The 18304-nt window shown below is 43.9% G+C and overlaps 1 protein-coding gene across 1 annotated transcript in view; it reads right to left on the bottom strand.

Moving 5' to 3' along the window:
* Window positions 1–3726: 3726 nt before the first annotated feature.
* Window positions 3727–18304, bottom strand: part of LOC138284834 (uromodulin-like) — a 68320-nt gene continuing 53742 nt past the window's right edge. Inside the window, exon 8 of the mRNA XM_069224022.1 lies at window positions 3727–3856. Coding sequence (XP_069080123.1) covers window positions 3845–3856 — 12 coding nt within the window. The 3' untranslated portion in view covers window positions 3727–3844. The remainder of the gene's footprint in view (window positions 3857–18304) is intronic.

Below are 18304 nucleotides of genomic sequence, written 5' to 3'. Positions count from 1 at the left end.
GTGATGGGGAGTAAGTGTATGCTGTGAATATATTGGACAGAAATGTGGAGAAGAAATGTAAACAGGTCAGGGGACCAGAGGGCAGGCAATGCCATTAGTATCAATGTTAGAATTTGATTGCATAGAACACCCTGCGAGTTACATGTTTTGTTTTAGCCAGCAGCAACTGCCATACTGCAAGAGTAAGCAAAAACAAGTCAAAGAGAATTAACATTTGCGTGTTGAGTGAAGCGAAGGAAGAAGGACTGGTGGATGGACTGAAATGATTGAAGGATTCAGGATATTGCAACCTTCAACATCAAAGATTGTATTGTATTTGAATTAATGATTGCTTCAGGGGTCATGATTACAACTGTGTCTACAGGAGCATTCAGTGGAACAAGGTGGGCAGAAAACATAGGCCCATAATTACACTTTTTACGGTCATTTTTTGACACAATTGTATTTTGTAAGTTTGAGCCACTTTTGCGTCAAAAAGCGGCACAAATGCGGTGCTAAAAAAGTATAAATACAGGCCCTATTGCTTCTAATGTCACATCCACAACGTGATCAAAGGCATAAACTCAGTGGATATTTTGAAGCATTTTTAGACTTTCTGGGGAAACCCATAAATGGAAAGTGGTGTGCTTCAGATAAGGGACATGACATATTAGGACTGTTACATCATTATACGCCATAAATAGTACATAATCCTGTAAAAGTAGTTCACATCTCCTTGGAACATGATAATATTGGGATGTCCTCTTACTATCTCATTCATCGCATGCCTTGCCTCATCCTCTTGTTCAGTAACCAATACAAGTACAACAACTAAACAGATACACTATCAAAGCTACACAGTGATTCCAGTGACAGTTACACTTTGAGTAACACATTGTTTGCATGCTCATAGAGCCTTCTCAGGCGGGTGACACCGCTGCCTTATATGGTCAGTTACAGTGTGAGCTTATATGTTGGACTGGGCAGTGCCTCAAACCTAAGGTTCCAAGTGAAGGTTTACAAAGTGATTCACGATTTTAATTGTACACACTAAGGTTTTACATTGAAAATTACCCTGTGGTGGTGAGTTAGACATGCAGAATACTCTTTGAGATAAGCTCAGGATCGCGCTGTGAGATCCCCTTCCTCTCAGAGACACTGAGGGGCGTTGCTCTGTGATTTTACATAATGTGGCGAACTTTCCATTATCACTTCGCAGGACTCTGTGCGCACGGAGGCAATTTGCACACTGGGCACAAGTGTTCCTTCTAATTATTTTTCCCCATGTAGGGTCCACACATTTATCGACTGTGTGCGTGCAGAATTGCGCACACTTTTATCGACTGCGTGCGTGCAGAATTGCGCACACTTTTATCGACTGCGTGCGTGCAGAATTGTGCACACATTTATTCACTGTGTGCAAAATTGCACACACATTTATCCACGGTGTGAAGAATTGCGCACACATGTATCCACTGTGTGCAGAATTGCGCACACATTTATCATTTAGAATTGAGAGTATGTTGCCATGAACCACTTCACGAATGTGTTGCTACCACTTTGTAGAGGTGTTGGTATGGGAGAGGAATTGAAGCAGACATTGTACTTAGGAAGGTGAAGAATGCCAACAAAGATAACTATGAAAAAAAAGAGAAAAAACATCTCTTCTGGTGCTTCTAACAAGGCCGATTAATAAAAGGTAGACCTCCGTTTGTGCAAAATGACCTTTGCTCTTAATGTTGAGGTTTACTGGAACTGTGTCAAGATCAATTATGTGCACCAAAGTAGTGAAAGGGCTACATGTATGATAAGCACTGGCCCTAGGTACTGAATTTTACTCTAATGGTTGTATAACTTAATAATGGCACCGTTCATAATGGTCTCTCGGCCCGAATGTACAGCACGACATTACACTAACCACATTAGCCTGGCCACAAATATTATGGCAGATATTGCCTAAAGGGAATTGATGAGGTGGTAAAACAAGCGTTGAATCACAGGTAGCGCTGAACCAGTGATTTAAATCATAATTCAAACATGTGGCAGCACTTTGAGGCCGCATGGGTTTTAGATAATTCATGTTGTGGAAACAAGGACCAATTTGCCAGCTTTATCGTTGACCAACATTGCTCTAAGCTCAAAGCATTATGAAAAACGTCCTAAAACTCTGTCACTAAAAACACTCCTTGTGAAAAAACTATTCTTCCAGTAGAAACTATTGTGAGGGGTCTCTGAACGAAAATCAATATTACATTCATGATGTTATATGTCATGTACTAAATAAACTCTCAAACACTTCCGACAATACTGCTATTAAAAAGGATTTAAAAAATCGTTCAACTCAAAGTAATGGCAAATGAGCAAAATATTTATTTTTAAAGTTTTTTAATGCACTAATCAATAAATTAATCTGAAACATTAACAGAAAAAATGTGTAATACAAAGAATGGCTAATGAAGAAGTATACAGATTGAAATTCACATTTCAAAATGATGATTAAAAAGTTTTTAAGAGAGAGGGTGAAAAGGTGCTTCAAATGAGCATCCCAGAGGGAACAGGAGCAGAAACATCGTACGTGCATGGAGCCCTTGGCATGCACGAACACACCAGAAGACATTTGTGGAGAGTAGGAGGGATTATGAAACACAAAGAGCAGCTATGGGATTTAATTCAACAATCCCTCCCTCCAGAGCCGGACATTTTCAAAGATATAAGGCTTGGCTGAACCTTGAGCTTTTTGTGTCTGATTACGGTGTCACCTTTCTTTACCACCTCCTGGAATAAACCTTGACAACTCACTATTGGCACATTTTAAGAGGCAAGTTTTAAAAATGAGTAACTCCATTGTCTAAATAGAATGAAATAGTATCAAGACCTGAAACATTAACGGAAAACATCAGTATCCACAATGGACGCTGCCCAGTAACTACCTACTGCCCCAGAACCTAACAGAAGAGTCTCACACTCTACTTCTGCCGGTTTTCTTTTATTATATTATACTTTCGAGGAGTGGTACTCAGAAATAGGCAGGATACAAGCGCTAGAAAAAAACTCCTTGACAGGAAGGCAAACAAGTTGTAGAGTTGAGAAAGATGAACATACACCATTGCTATGCTCCATATCTAACTAAATAAACACTGAATTAGAAATAGGGGCAGGGCCCTCAACACAAGGACATTTTTCTAGGAGCGCAGTTCATTGACCTTTCCATGTTATCACTGGCACCCTAGTTGTGGTCTTGCTGGGAAGTGTGGCACCAAGAGGCATGGGGTTTACACTCAGCCTTCACATTTCGTTAAACTGTGTACTCTTGAGCAATCGCTTTTTGAACTTATTCCTCTGATCTATTTGGTACAAGATCGAAAGCATTTAGAATCGATCTAAACGCTGTTAGTAAACTTGCGGTAAGGAAAACAAATACGGACTGGACATTACCTGGTCTACTGGTGTATTCAGGAATATGAGGGCAAAGCAATAGACTCTGGAATACGCAGTACTGCATAACAATTTCCGGCCTCCTACATTACCAAATTGTTTGTTCACCTGTTTGCTGATCTGACCCAATGTGTGCATCTTGAAGGACCGAATGGAAATAAATGAGCACCATTTTAGGTTATTTAACTGCAGATTGCCACGTATAAAGCAAAAGGCAGGAATTGTGTCTGTTGCTTTTCTGTCCGTAATTTGGAATTGATCCATTAGTGGGAAAAATACACATACACTATAAATTCCCCGTCGCAAGATATGTGAGGAGCAACATTTTATTAGGTATTGTTTAATGCATACAAATAAATTGCACACAAAACCAAGTCAAACTGTCGTAGGAACCAGGATGTGGACAGGTTGCTTCTTTTCTATGGCCCGCCTAAGTGCAAACCTGGAAAATAAAAGAAATGGTTAAACAATGCCCAAGTTGGAAACATTTATGCAAAACAACATGCCTATCAATGACCTATTGATGGAGGACAGCAAATGTATTATTCACTACCATTGGCGGATAGTTTTTCAATCACCATTGGAGAACAGCACACTCCTTTTAATCAACCATCAGTGCATCAATGAAGAACAATTCACACATTCCAATCAACCATCAATAGAGAATAGCAGAGGCTTATCAATCACCTATGAGTGCATCGAGGGGGGAGCAGCACTTGTCTATCACTCGCCAGTCAGGACATCAATGGGTAACAGCGAATGCCTATCAATCATCCATCAGTTCATCAATTGACAACAATATGGATATATCAATCAACCATCACTGCATCTATGAAGAAGAGTATATGCCTATCAATCGAACAACAATGTTGAAGAGAACACACTTATCAACCATCAGCGAAGAACAGCAGCCACCGATAAATAAATCATCAATGCATCAATGAAGGCAGCATAATTTTATCAGTCAGTCTTCACTGCATTTGTAGAGAACAGCACACATCTATCAATCACCTATCAATGCACTAATGGAGAAGAGCACACAGTTATCAATCAGCTGTCACTACATCAATGGAGAACAGCACACATTGATTTCTCAGTCATCAAGGCAGCAATGGTTGAACAACACACATATATCAATCAGGTGTCACCGCATCAAATGAGGAAAACTAGTGCATATTATTAAGGCATCAATAGTAGACATATACCTATCAGATAATTGTGAAAAAAGAACATCAGTTTTATTAAAGCAATCACCGACCATCAACCAACCATCAATGAAAGGAAGCAAATGCATGTAGGTGAGACATCTGTAATGGAAAATACGTCTTTCAATCAGCTATCAATAAAGAACAACACATCAATCATCCATGGAGAAGCGTACATTTATGTATTTGCTTTTTTGTATCACACCTAAGCCTCTTGGGGTACCAAGGATGCATATCAATGAACCACCAATGGAAGACTACACACTAATGGTAAACAGCATGACTAACATTGGGTCATCATTGTAGGACTGAAGTTCTGTCAATCAGCCATTAAAGGAGTGTAACACGTCTCTCTTTCTTTCAGATTTCAGTGGATAGAGGCATGTCTATCAAACAGCTATCAATTAAGGATCACTAAGCATCTGCTACTAGTTAAAAGGAACTAATTTTCACAATTCAGCCAAAAATAAAGGTTTAGGATTTTTATTGTTCTTAATTTTGACAATTTTTTTACTCTTTATGTACTGCATGAATTATTTACCCATTTCCTCTCAGTTAAGCCTGTCTGCTTTGTGCCAGGGTGTTGAACTCAAGTTAATTTACTGACTTCAAAGATTCACCCCGACAAGAGTTTTGATTATTCCTTGAGCTGGTTAGCAAACTACCCAATGAATAATCCACTTTCTTACAGTTGTAAAATATTATTTGCATTTAAAGTGAACCACCTTCAAAAACAGAGTAACGTACAGAGAGATTTCCGCTTTGGTATTATGTTTCACTTGCTTATCTGTAGGTCCAGTTCTCTGAGTCCATTCTTCCACATTCCTCTCATTACAGATGTTACAGGACTCTGAATCTACTGGCACTTTATTTCCCTATTTACATTTCCGAATGAACATTGGCTTTGCCTAAATCCTCCAGTAGGAAAACACAAGGACCTCCCTGCAAGAAGATGCTCTTTACTGCCCCCAAACTCCCAGGATGACCAGCTTCAGAGACCGAACAGCAGTGTTGAACGGTCGTAATCACTGTAATGAGGAATACTGATCTCAGAGTAGTGGGATTACTGGTAACTGAATGAAACATTCCCTTCCCATTCACTCTCATGTTTCAATGATTACAACTCTGAGAAATAGCAGAACAACTGCTGAGAAGGAGTGAGCAGAAATAACTCATGCTACACAAATGCATGCAAAGGTCAAATGATCTTTACAGTTGAGCAATACCTACAATGCAGCACAACAGTGCAGCAGAAAAGCAGTTGCACAATAGACATGTTGAAACGTGCTACGTGTGTAAAACCTCTCGTTGCTACCCCCTCGAACTCTGGATAAGAAATCTGACCAATGTGGTAGAACCGTCGATACAGTAGTCTCATCAGCACCTACCCAGAAGAGCTCCCGGCCTTCACACAAGAACCGGAAATGTCCAAATAGGACTTTCTTTGTGCTCTCACATGGAAGGAACTGCTGAAAGAAGAATCTAACCTCCTAACCCAAACTGCAGTAAAAGACAAAAGCCCTCTTGAGCCAGAATGGCACTATCAACCACCTACAATACATAAACCAGCAGCACACTCTGCACAATAAGAGAGCACAGCAAGGACACCATGAAAACGAGAGGACATGAAAAATCAGTCAGAGTAAGTAAGAAAGTCGACGTCCCCCTGGTAAAAAAGACTAATGCAATCAGAAATCCAGTATGACAGGAACACTTTATGAATGGGAGGATTCTCAAGACAAGCAATTCACACTACCAATCTCTAGCCCAAAGTGTGCGCTATTGGGGAAGAACACCAAAAATGCCAATCCCCCATCAATATCCTTTGCAGCACATCCAAAGGTGCAAATGGAGGGGAACAAAACTTGACCTACACCACAGCCAGAGGCCAGATTTTGCATCGATCACTGAAGAATGTAATACCTTGGACCTGGGGCACTGAGTAAAAAAAGCAGTCTAAATATCTGACACAAATCCCCACCTCAGATATAGAGGCCTGAGTGCTACTCTAAAGGGCCAAAACTGATTTGCACATGGCTGGGTCCAAACTGAAGTGTGTTGTATTGGGATGCGACCCCAAGTGATTACCAGTGGATGAGATTAATGCAAGTATTCCATACATCACCTTGTTGTTTCTGAGAGCTACTGTAACCAGACAATTCTATAAAGACAGGGAAGTATCACAGTTGCACAGGGTGTAACAAGAGATACCCACTGAACATCTGCTTAGACAAAAAACAAAATAGGTGACATGTCTGTATACTGGAAAGCAAAAAAAGAGAACCAAGAGGAGCAAGAAGACATGAATCTGGAAGGTTTAACTTAGAACAATGACCTATCACCAATGAGTGAGAGGGCAAAGAGGGAAACAGTTTGTATCATCCAGGAAGAAAAAGAAGAGATGAAAACAAACACTCCAAACCAACATCAAGAAAATGTAGTAGAATACTGTTGGACTTGGTCCTTTCTGCAGGATGACCCTCAAACACTTTGATTTCACCCCTCCTGTATTTCTTATGTGTTTTTGTTGGCATGGGGACTCTGTGCAATACCACTACTAACCAGTGCTTAAGTACTTGAGCTCTCTCCCTAAAATAGTGTAAGATTTGTCTATATATATTGGCCATTTAATTCACATGTATGTCCCTAGTCTATGGTACTACATATACCCAGGGCCCATACATTAAATGCTACTAGTGGGCCTGCAGCACATGTAGTACCCCTCACTAAAGTAGCTCTTTAAAACATGGCCCACACCTGCCATGGCAGCCTGTAGTGTAGTTTTAAACTACAGACAGGACCTGGCAAAATGAACCTTTTGTAAGGCCTAAACCTTCTGTTTTAATTCATTTAAGTCACCCCTAGGGTAAGTCATAAAAAGCCTATAGGGCACAGTGCATTATATGTAAAAAGTTGGACGCGTTCTTAAGTGAAAGACTGGACTTGCTCCCTTTATCCCAGGCTAACTGGGTGACTCCAAGGGTCAGTTGGCTAATCTCTTACACTGAGCTATAAGGACACAAGAAGCTCCAGAGGCCTCCCTGCAAGTGCCCAGCTGACCTGTTGCAACTGGCCCTGTCTGAGCTCTGCTGACGTCTGCAAGAATGAGTCCTACATCCCCAAAATGTGCCGCCTCAGGATCTGGACCCTTGGCAGGCATCAGAGTGCACTCCTCTGCAAGAAAAGGAAAACTCCTGCAATTTTGGGCTTCTTGACCCACAAATGGACCTGTTTGTGCAGAGAATGTGCCGCCTATAACGACTGCCAACACAAAGATCTGGTGAACCCAACTCTTTGTGCCACAGGGACAGCCAGCAGTGACCAGCAACCCAAGATCTGCACTATAAGCTAAAGCAAAGCCGCCACTCTTCCTGCTCCTCACATCCTCCTCCACCGCAAGGTGGACTCTTCATGCCAGACTTTGATAAGGTGACCTTTTCATCTGGAGTAACGTAGTCTGTGTATCCGGCAGGCACTCTATCGCAGTCAGCCTGAACTTGTGGCTTTCCCCTGGGCTATTAGGACCACATGACCATGAGTATCACTTTGTGCTTATAAATGCTATATCTATCTAGAAACTTGGTAGTTCATATATCTGCGTCTAGTGATTGGATTTATGTAGTTCTCATACCATTTTATTTATTACATTTTTCTAGATTGGTTTGGGATTCTTTTTGTGTTGTGCTGTCACTTTATTGTTGTTTGTGTGCTGAATAAATGGTTTATACAGTGCTTCTAATATATGCTTGAATGCTTTGGTGCCAAGTCATCAAAGGGTTAAGCACAGCTTAATTTAGTGGCTTTTGTGGTTTACACTGACAAGGATTGTGGGCGACTTCCACCACATTAGCCAATAACAGAATTTCTTACAAGGACTCAATAGGAAAAACCTCTAGGAGTGTAGAGCATCAACCCGAGGCCATGCTACACTGTACCTCTGAAGTATGACAGTCCTACAACTGAGCAGAAAGATGCCCAATGAAGGTTTCTCCTGTGCATTGGATTCAAACAATCCAGTATCCAGCGATGGACACAAAGACAATGCAAACTTTTCCGTGCTCAGGTTCACCATGGCTCGCATGGAAGACACCTGGCAAATCATTGACAGTATCAGACATCCTCTTATGCCAATGTAGCAGGTATAAGTGCAGCCTAAGACCAAATGGAGAAAATAGGACAGTAGGAGGCCCTGCCGGGAGGAGACAAATAATGATCCTTTGAGATCTGTGCACTGTGTTTGTGTTTATCTCTCTGTCTGGGATTGTGATTCATCTAGTAGTCAAATATGGTTGCAGCATTTCTCCATGTTATCTGGCAATTCCTTGTCCTGGACTTTAATTTGAAAACTTAACTTAATTGTTATGTTCCATTGAATTAAATGGATAGCAAAAATGTAAATGATTTGTTAATAGAAACTTTAGCAATGTATATATGGTGCCTTGCAAGCATAGTGGGTGGGGATTTGTCAACCTTTGAGACACGCCTGATAGTAAGTTAGTAGCTGGTTGGCTGGCTAAGGGACAGATGGACAAGTGGATTAAGCAGTGGCTCTGACTGACTGTATGATCAAAAATCCAGATGACAATCAGCTCCTCATTGTAGCATTCACATATACTCAGTATTTTTTGGGGATTAAGAGACCTATACTACGAACCTCTTAATGAGTGCTATATGTGAATATGGTGTGTTGTTCACAACAAGAGAGCTAAACTCTCTGAACCTCTCAAAATGGTGTTCCTCTTAGGATGGATGGCTACCATCTCCATCACTTGTTTATGAGATGGTATTTTGTGACAGCTGATTATTGTAATGAGATACTTGACTTTTTTCCTGAACTTGATGTGACAATTGGAAAGTCAGCTTCAGTAGGGGTTGGTATGAGTTCACTTCACGGGCATATCCTTTGTTCACTTTCTTACTGCAGGAGCTTTTCATACTAGTGTAAAAGGAGGCAAAGCCAGGAAGGGAACCTTCAGCTGTCTCCCTGTGCTACTGAAGGCACCAGGAAGTAGACTGCCTGAGATGAAAAGATTATCACCAGCAGGACCCAGAGATGCTCTAGTTATTGTGGTTTAGTTTGTCGAAAGTAAGGGCAACTCCTCTCAATAGCCACATTGCCCCTCCACAGAAGGAGGAACATGGAGAAAGCTGGTGTTTCTGTGAGAGAATCACCAACCGGAGGGAAAAGTCAAAATTTTAAAAGTTCCTGGCAAGGCCTGCAACATGAAATCCAATTTGGTTTGCCAAGAAAGGTATATGTAGAAAGACCAGGCATAGGATACCTCAGACAGAGTGGAATGGGACCAGGAGATTAGTCTGCAAAAGGGGATATCCAAGACTAAGAGAAAAACTACAGGACAACAATTTCAGGGGAAAAGGGTGACAGACCTGCCTAAACATAATACATGGTTGTGTTCTGATGCAAAGGATAAGAAGGGCTAACCTCCCTTTCATTGGATATAAATAAGAAATATAAAACCTAGGAGAAGAAAAGTATCAGGAAGAAAAAGTGCCATATTAGATTGGAATCTTCCCTTCTGGTCTGCAAGCAGGTCAGCTGTCATTGCTTGGGAGATTGACTGAGAGTCTACAACCTTTGCCGAGTGAACTGGAGAGTCAACAATAATGGTTGTCTCTGGTAACTGTTCCCTGATTCATAGGCTAATCCGCAGTCAGACTCTAGTACACCAGGAAACATGACTAAGTCCTAGTGGGCTATTGCCAAAGAAGGACCATGCCACCAACTGTGAGTGGATCCACCTCTGCATGAAAGGACAAGGATCTGAACACTGCCCATGGCCCTGGCCCTGGCCTCCACATCTAACCAGAGTTCTTAGTCGGATGGTGAAGCATGTGAGCTAGGCCAATTCTCTGGGCCAAGGAAGGGTGGCATCCTTCACACAGTCGGTCACAGCAGTGTGTAATTTCCCAGATCATAAACTGAAGCCCATCGGGGCAGCATTGAAACTAGCACCTATGGGCAGGCAGGAGGAAGTGGGCACATGAGGCAGTCCATGTGGCCAGCCATCGAACACCACAGAAAGCCATGTACAGCACAAAGCCATGCAGCTTGAGTTTTTCAGGCCTGTGACAGTCGAGGCACCCGCCTGCTCCAACAAGGTGGGGAAGGCCTGGTGTGCTGGTGATGGACCTCCACAGTGAGACTGGGAAACGGGAGCGCATGTGATCGGTAATAAAGGGTCTGACTTTGGGGAAACGAAGGGGTACAGATCCCACTGCAACAGCCCCAAGGCAATTGATGTTCAAGCAACCCTCAGACAGACACAGCCCCAGGAGGAACCTGGGGCTGCAAGGTATGTTCAAAGTGTTGATGATCAATGTTTCCTGCAATACAATGTGATTATCCCAGCTAGCTGCTTTCTTCATCAATTCACAAGACAGATGATTTATTGCCAAGAGTCACAGGCAAGTTACTCAAGGTTCGACCACCTACAGGTGCAGGAGAGGCCGAAGGAAGTCAGTGCCTGCCTTTCATTGCCCACAAAGTGAGGCAGAACAGCATCCCATCAGACTTCCTCTCTGGAAGTCAGCCTCCACAATTTAAAGAGTGTTCCTAGGCCCGGACAGGACCACACTGTCGTGTTGGCTCTCATTGTAACAGTGAGGCTATGGTTTCATAACATGATGACCAAAGGTAACTAAGAATCAGAGTTCAATTACGGGGGAAACTGAAAAAATGGTACCACATTCAAGGAATGCTGCAGACGCACAAATCAGAGTTCAATTACAGGGAGAAAAGCTGAAAAAATTGTACCACATTCAAGGAAGGCTGCATGTGCACAAATTACTCACTCCCAACTTGTGGAGGTAGTGGCAAAGGATACTAGTACAGGACTCTTTTAAGGCCCTGTAATTAGAATGAGTACACTTTAAATCCTTTAACAAGGTACCATTGGAGGGAAAGTATGGTGCCAGCAGCTGTGGGAATTCCAGCTCCAATAGGGTACTTTAAAATTGCTGTAGCGAGAAAGCTCATACTTGGATCATGGGATCAAGCTGGTGGTCTGACGCAAGCTACCTCTTGGACCAACACAAAACAAACCAAAGGGAAAGTATTTGCCAAGAATGTTTCATTATTCAATATGATAAGATACCTTCGTAGTTACGACTAGGAAGAGTGCTGACTAGCTATCCAGATGTGTTAATTCCATGAGCCACAGAGAAGCTTCTGGAAAGAAAAAGTCTTTGGGATCCGGCAGAGTTTGGCTGCAAAACTGAGGTCCTAATTTACAAGAAACTGATGCATCATCATCGTTGCATCAGATTTCTTGTGTCTGCCGCACATCCCCTAACGAAGCCATGTGTGCACTATATTTACAATAAAGAGCTCCATTGTGCATGTTTTCACAGATGCATCAAAAAATTCTGATGTATCTGTTGGTCCTAAAGTGACTTGCTAAACTAACGCAACTCCAGCAATGCGAGGAAAATCCCATTGGAAGAAGCCCTGCATCAATTTTACACCTGGTCTGATCAGGCGGTAAAATTTGGACACAGTGAAGTCATAGAGTGACGAAGCGAAAAGTTCTACATTTCTCTGCGTCAGATCTATGTGGCTTTTTCCATGGGAACACCTACCCTGCATACATTATATGTGGCACAGGTATAATGTGATGCAGGGCTTTGCAAACAGATGCATTGGGCCCAATGCGTCAGTTTGTAAATATGGAGCAGTGTATCACACCGCCAACGCTGCCACTGCGTCAAAAATAATTGACACAGCCGTGGGGTAAGGGGCTTGTAAATGAGATTCTGAAAGTTAAAGGATCTTATAGATGAGCACCACCAACGTGAAGCCTGTGGCTCAATTTGACTCAATACTGGAAACCTCATCCAGCCTGAAGAGAGAAAGGATTGACAGATCCTGTGGATGGTTTTTAGAAGGTTAAAAGGTGGAGTGATTTGTCTGGTTGATTCCAATAACGAATAAGACTCCTCCATGTTAACTAGTAATGTGACATCCAGTGGTGGGTGTTTAACGTTCTAGAGAAACAAATGGCATTCAGACATATGAGAACAATCAATAACTGGCATGTGATGCCTTAAGATGTCCGGGGCGGCACTCACACTACACTGCATGTATAAGCATATCTACCCTTTGTTGAGAGGTGCAGTTAACCCAATGAACCCCATTCATGATAGGGATTGCGCATTTCAATTATTTCCTATGAATGAGGAATTCCCAGTAAATGTGGGTCATAAACTTGTGATGATTATGTCCCTGCCCTCTGTACACCCGGCAGTTCCAACTACCAATTGGATGATTTTGTGAAATCTACAGATCAACCTCGCTGAGGATTGCAAAGGCTCTGGTGGAGCACGGAGAAGATGGTGAAACTAGAAGACGTAAAAGTTGAGCAAAGTTTCCATAGGTGGACCTGTAGAAGGATCATTAACAGTGTACGGCCCGAGCAACTAATGTTGCAAGTATAATCCCTCGGCCACCAACCAGATGGAACCCATGACGCAGGGCTTGGCTCTCCCCTTGTGCGTCCTGTCACCAGAATGGTCCACAACCGCTGGGGCTCCACCCTGGAGGACCCAACCAACACATGAGGAACTGGGATGGGATCCCTCTTCTGGAAGGGGCACAATGCAAGAGACAGCCCTTTGAAATAGAACATATGATTACCCAGCATGCACGTGGGGATAACCAAATTGCAGTTCCTCCCTGGGCTGGGAATCCCTGAAGGCCCTGCCATCTGAGCCTGTAGGTACCTGAGCCCAGCCTGCCTAAGTATTGAGTGATGGAAGAGTGGCCTGTTTTGGGTGGGGGGGCCTGAATGATAAAGAGCCGGGGTCATGAGGGAATTCCCCTTGGTGGAGATGTGTGCCCCTCGAAGCCAGTGTGAACTGCTTTGAGGGGAGAGAGGAGAAGCCACACTAGGCCGCTCAAGCATCTACAAGTGTGCAAGAAGCAGGTGAGTCACTTTGACATTCTGGGGGAACCTGGTTCTTTTCCCCTCAGTGCCTCCCACCAGGGCAAGGGGACGCCAGCCTGATGGTTGGCAGATGGCTGATATCAAGGTGGTCCAACCCTGCCTTGTTTCCAGGTGCCTGGTGGTCTGGTCCTGTGTGGCCAGTCATGTGCTGCAGTGAAGTCATTTTAGTTGTGTTTTTGGGCACATTATTTTAGCAAATAGGCCTGCTGCCCGTGCCTTTTAGCCTAGTTACATTTCATTTTATTCAATTTTCATTCTTTTAGAAACAATCACATCTGTGGTGATGTTTTATTTTCCTCTATCTTGTTGTTCTTTTGCTTAGGAATGCATTTGCATTTCTTAACCTGACATTCTTTCACTCTGTAGTTAGTTCAAGGCTGAGACAAGATAGGGTTGCCGGCACAAATTGGTACATCGTGTCTGTAATATTTCACCGAAACATATGTATTTTTACATTGGGACACTTTTCTCAGAAGACTAACTGTTTCATTATAAAACATCTCTCTGCCCCTGGTATGTTAGAGGAAGGTTCCAGACAGATGACGGATACTGCATGCTGCTTGCTGAGACTGCGGCCCCCCTGGCCTATACGGGGAAGATGTCTCAATAGACAACAGGTTTTTCACCACGTATGAGGGTGATGTCTTCCCAGAGGGATCCTGAAGGGTGGATTAGGGCTTACCCTGCTGAGCTGTAATACAGAACACTAGTGGTGTAGGTAGGAATCATACACCTCGCATAGTGACAGTATAGTGGGACTTTTCTTGTGTTTTACTTTTCTTGTCACCATTCTGTTTTTAGTATGTTTTATCATCCTAATTATTGCAGTTCATGTCTTTTTATATAGAACACAGCTGATTCAATAACATTTATTGAACTATTTTCTCCTTCTGTTTGTCTTTGAATGTGTGAGATGAATGTTACTGGAAAAAGGGATAAGATCTGACCCACCACGATTTCCCTGAGAGGTCACAATGTCATGCGCCTGGCTGCCACAAATCACCCCTTCTCATGGGCATAGGTGAGGCTCTGCTAGATGGCCGGTTGGCACATGGTGTGGGATCGAGCACCACTGAAAGTTGATAGGACATCCACATGTATCATGGGCACTTGAAATCTGGCCAAGGTTTTCTTGAGTCATCAAAGCAGCCAGACGAGCCTGAATTGGTCTTGGTCTGAAAAATGCAGGCATCCAGGGAGGTCAGCTCTTATTGGGATGAATTAGCTCTAGAATTACCACAGGTAATTAAGTAACAGATGAAGAAATCAAAGGAAACATAACTGATTTAATGAGCCATTCACAGTTTTACTGAACTGGTGAGGTGTACTTTTATGTGTCCAGCTTAACCTTTGAGACAAAGGTATGCTACCAGCGGTATCAACCAGGTAGCCAAACCTGCTGGACAGCAGAAGGAGCTGTGTGCCCATCCCAAACCAACCCTAATACCCCCTCTGGAGTCTGCTTTGAGAGACCCTGCTTGCCTGCCAGGGTGTGGGGGACAGGACAGTCACATGGGCATCGGCGAGTCCAGCCTCCTGCACAACAATGAAAGAGAAGGTCGGGACAAGGTGCAGCCTGTGCAGAACACAGGCGTGCTAGCCTGGGATGCCAGGACATCCCTCACAACAGTCTTTCTGAGCTGCTGCAGAAATGTCAATGGACAGGCATGTGAGTACCAGATCTCTAGGCAGGATCCAGAACTAGGGACATCTGACCCCATCCACTCTGGTCAGACCCCTGTGTGTACAAAGGCTGGCAGGCTGCTTGGCCTTTGCTCTGCTGGGTGCCCCTCAGAAAGGCAGAGCCTCAAGATAGACAGTGAGGCAGGATGTAAGATCTTTTCTTAAAATAATAACCAAGGCTGGCCAAGCTGTAAATCCCTAAACAGCCCAAGTGTACCCAATTGATCAGAGTAGAGTGCTGGCTAAACTGTCCTCAAGCAGCCCAACCTGCGCAGAGATGTCAGCTTTGCATCCCTGCCTGCCCTTTGTGAAGGCATGATAAGAAGAAAAGGCCCATCGTGAAAGTCTGAAAAACAGCCGTGGACCAGACCCTTGGACAGGCCATCCCAGGCCTTTGTGGTACCTGGGCCCTTGCAGCACCCCAGGAGAGCATCCAAATGACAAGGGAACCCCTAAAACCTAGTCCCTATTAATACAGAGGAAAGCTACCAGCCTTTCTTGTACTCCGTGTACAAAGAGTGACAGAAGGGAACATTTGAGAAAATGTGTCCAATCTCCTAGAGCCCTGGCTGGGCTCAAAGAGTCGAATAAGCCTTCATCAGGACTGCTAGGGCAACCTGGCCATTCATTCTGTGACATGCATACCAGAGGACCGGGCTAAGAGCAACCAGATGGCTGGGCTTGAAAGATGGCTATCTGGTTGTACAATGTTTTGTGAATCAGTTTCCGTGCAGAGGGGCACTCAAGGCAGACCAACATACGCATTGTGGACATTGCAGAGTTGACGGAAGGCCCAAGCATAGAACTATTCCTGGAGGACTGGCTTCTTGGATAGGTACTCAAGGGCAAAGTGTCCAAAATGTTTATGATCAAACGATCACACTGAGCACCGAGCGCCCCGACACCTGGGCAATGCCCCATCCAATAGAGGCATGACTGTTTAATTACTGAGACTGGGATCACATAATTCAAGTGGCGAGTACCCACGGGCCCTGGTGAATGGGCGACGCCATGGTGAACATATACCCGGGCTACACCAATGCTGGACAAAAACAAAGGGAAACTTTTTAGAAGGTAAAATAACACCTTTGCACTTTGATCCTTATAAATACGTTGTTCTTTCCGTCAATCCTGAGGGTGCGCACTGAGCGAAAATTACATTTCATTCATACGGTTGGTTAGGCATGAGAGTGACTGGAATGGGAAGGCCATTCCCTGCCAAATCAGGATACACAACCCACTGAGCATGAATGGGGAAAGCAGAAACAGAGGCAGAGAAGGCAAGGGGGCGTGACAATGACTCATTTGGAATTCCAAGTGGTGATTGAACGTGTTAAGGTGGTAGCAGAAATCCAAAAAGCCGGACCTTGGGGAACAGGCAACAAATGGAAGGCCTTATCCAAGGACTCTCAGGAAAATGCTAGTGACTCAGGGGTAACCAAAATGGATCAGTGTCAGCAGATGGCCCAGTGGTCACTCCAATGGAGGCAGAAATAATCATATAAGACAATTGAAGGTTGAAGACACCAAAGGGAGGATCGCAGAATGCCCTCTGTACCTACCTACATGGGGACTGGTAAGACAGTGAAAAGTAACCATACTATGGAGCCACTCTTGCCTGCCCACTTTTTCTGTTTTGGTCTCAATTTTTTGGAGCTTGAAACTCTAAGATATTTGTAAAATGTTTGTGTGGTTGTTGCTAGGGGCTACGGACACCTTGGGCTTTGGGGGTGCGCGTAGTTTCGAATATGGAGCACAAGGAGGTTAGGTGGGGCTTGGGGGGAGTTTAGGACACAACTGGACACACAGCGAGTAACCCACAGGATGACCCACCACAGGCATAGTCAAGTCTCCATGAACAATGGCCGTATACCTCCTAACCGAATCAGGTCCTACCCTTAAGTATTGCCCCAGAACAGTAACAGGCTAGGATGCAAACTGAAGAGGGTAATGTCAAAGTGGCTGACGAGGTTGAACCCTGATATCATCCTGTTCGAAGAAAGACACCTCACAGGTAACACATCTACATGCAGGCTACTCAATGGGTCAAGTGGGGTGGGCATTCTAGCTCAAGGCTCACTTCCCCCTAGGGTGATACACAAATGAACAGATGAGATAGGATGCCAGGCTGCAGTGAGCGGACAGTGGAATGGGCAGTCCCTGACATTAGCCTCTTGGTACTTCTCCCCAGGGCTACAGACACTAGGCCTGGGAAAAAATGGGTGCTTGGCTAGGTGAAGTGCCAGACTTACTCCTGTTGATTAGGGGAAAACTTAACTTAAGACAACACCGAGACTGAGACAGAGCAACAAAGTCTGGGTACAGACCAAAAAGAGAGCTGCATCTAAATTCCTTCCTAGATACAATGGGGTTGGTGGAGCTATGGTGGGTGGAGCACCCAGAAACTCACTAATATGATGACGGTCCCCAGACCACTCTTGATTCAAATATTGCTGGTGAGGCATGGGTTGATCATTTCTCCTGTTTGTATGCTGAGACAGATGCATTATGTTAGACCTGACAGCCTTAGGGTGGTCACCCCTAACTTTTTGCCTGCCTCCCTCCACTTTTTGGACATTGTTTTTGCTGGTTTTAAGACTCTGCACACTTTACCACTGCTAACCAGTGCTAAAGTGCATATGCTCTCTCCCTTTAAACATGGTAACATTGGATCATACCCAATTGGACTATTTAATTTTCTTATAAGTCCTTAGTAGAAGGCACTATGTGTGCCCAGGGCTTGTAGATTAAATGCTACTAGTGGGCCTGCAGCACTGATTGTGCCACCCACTTACGTAGCCCCTTAACCTTGTCTCAGGCCTGCCATTGCAAGGCCTGTGTGTGCAGTTTCACTGCCACTTCGACTTGGCTGTTAAAAGTACTTGCCAAGCCTAAGACTCCCCTTTTTCTACATATAGGTCACCCCTAAGGTGTGCCCTAGGTAACCCCTAGGGCAGGGTGCTGTGTGGGTAAAAGGCAGGACACGTACCTGGTAGTTTACATGTCCTGGTAGTGTAAAACTACTAAATTTGTTTTTAC

Source organism: Pleurodeles waltl, chromosome 3_1, assembly GCF_031143425.1.
Source record: "Pleurodeles waltl isolate 20211129_DDA chromosome 3_1, aPleWal1.hap1.20221129, whole genome shotgun sequence".
NCBI lineage: Eukaryota > Metazoa > Chordata > Amphibia > Caudata > Salamandridae > Pleurodeles > Pleurodeles waltl.
The sequence above is the reverse complement of the archived record's forward strand: the minus strand, read 5'-3'. Positions and strand labels throughout refer to the sequence as shown.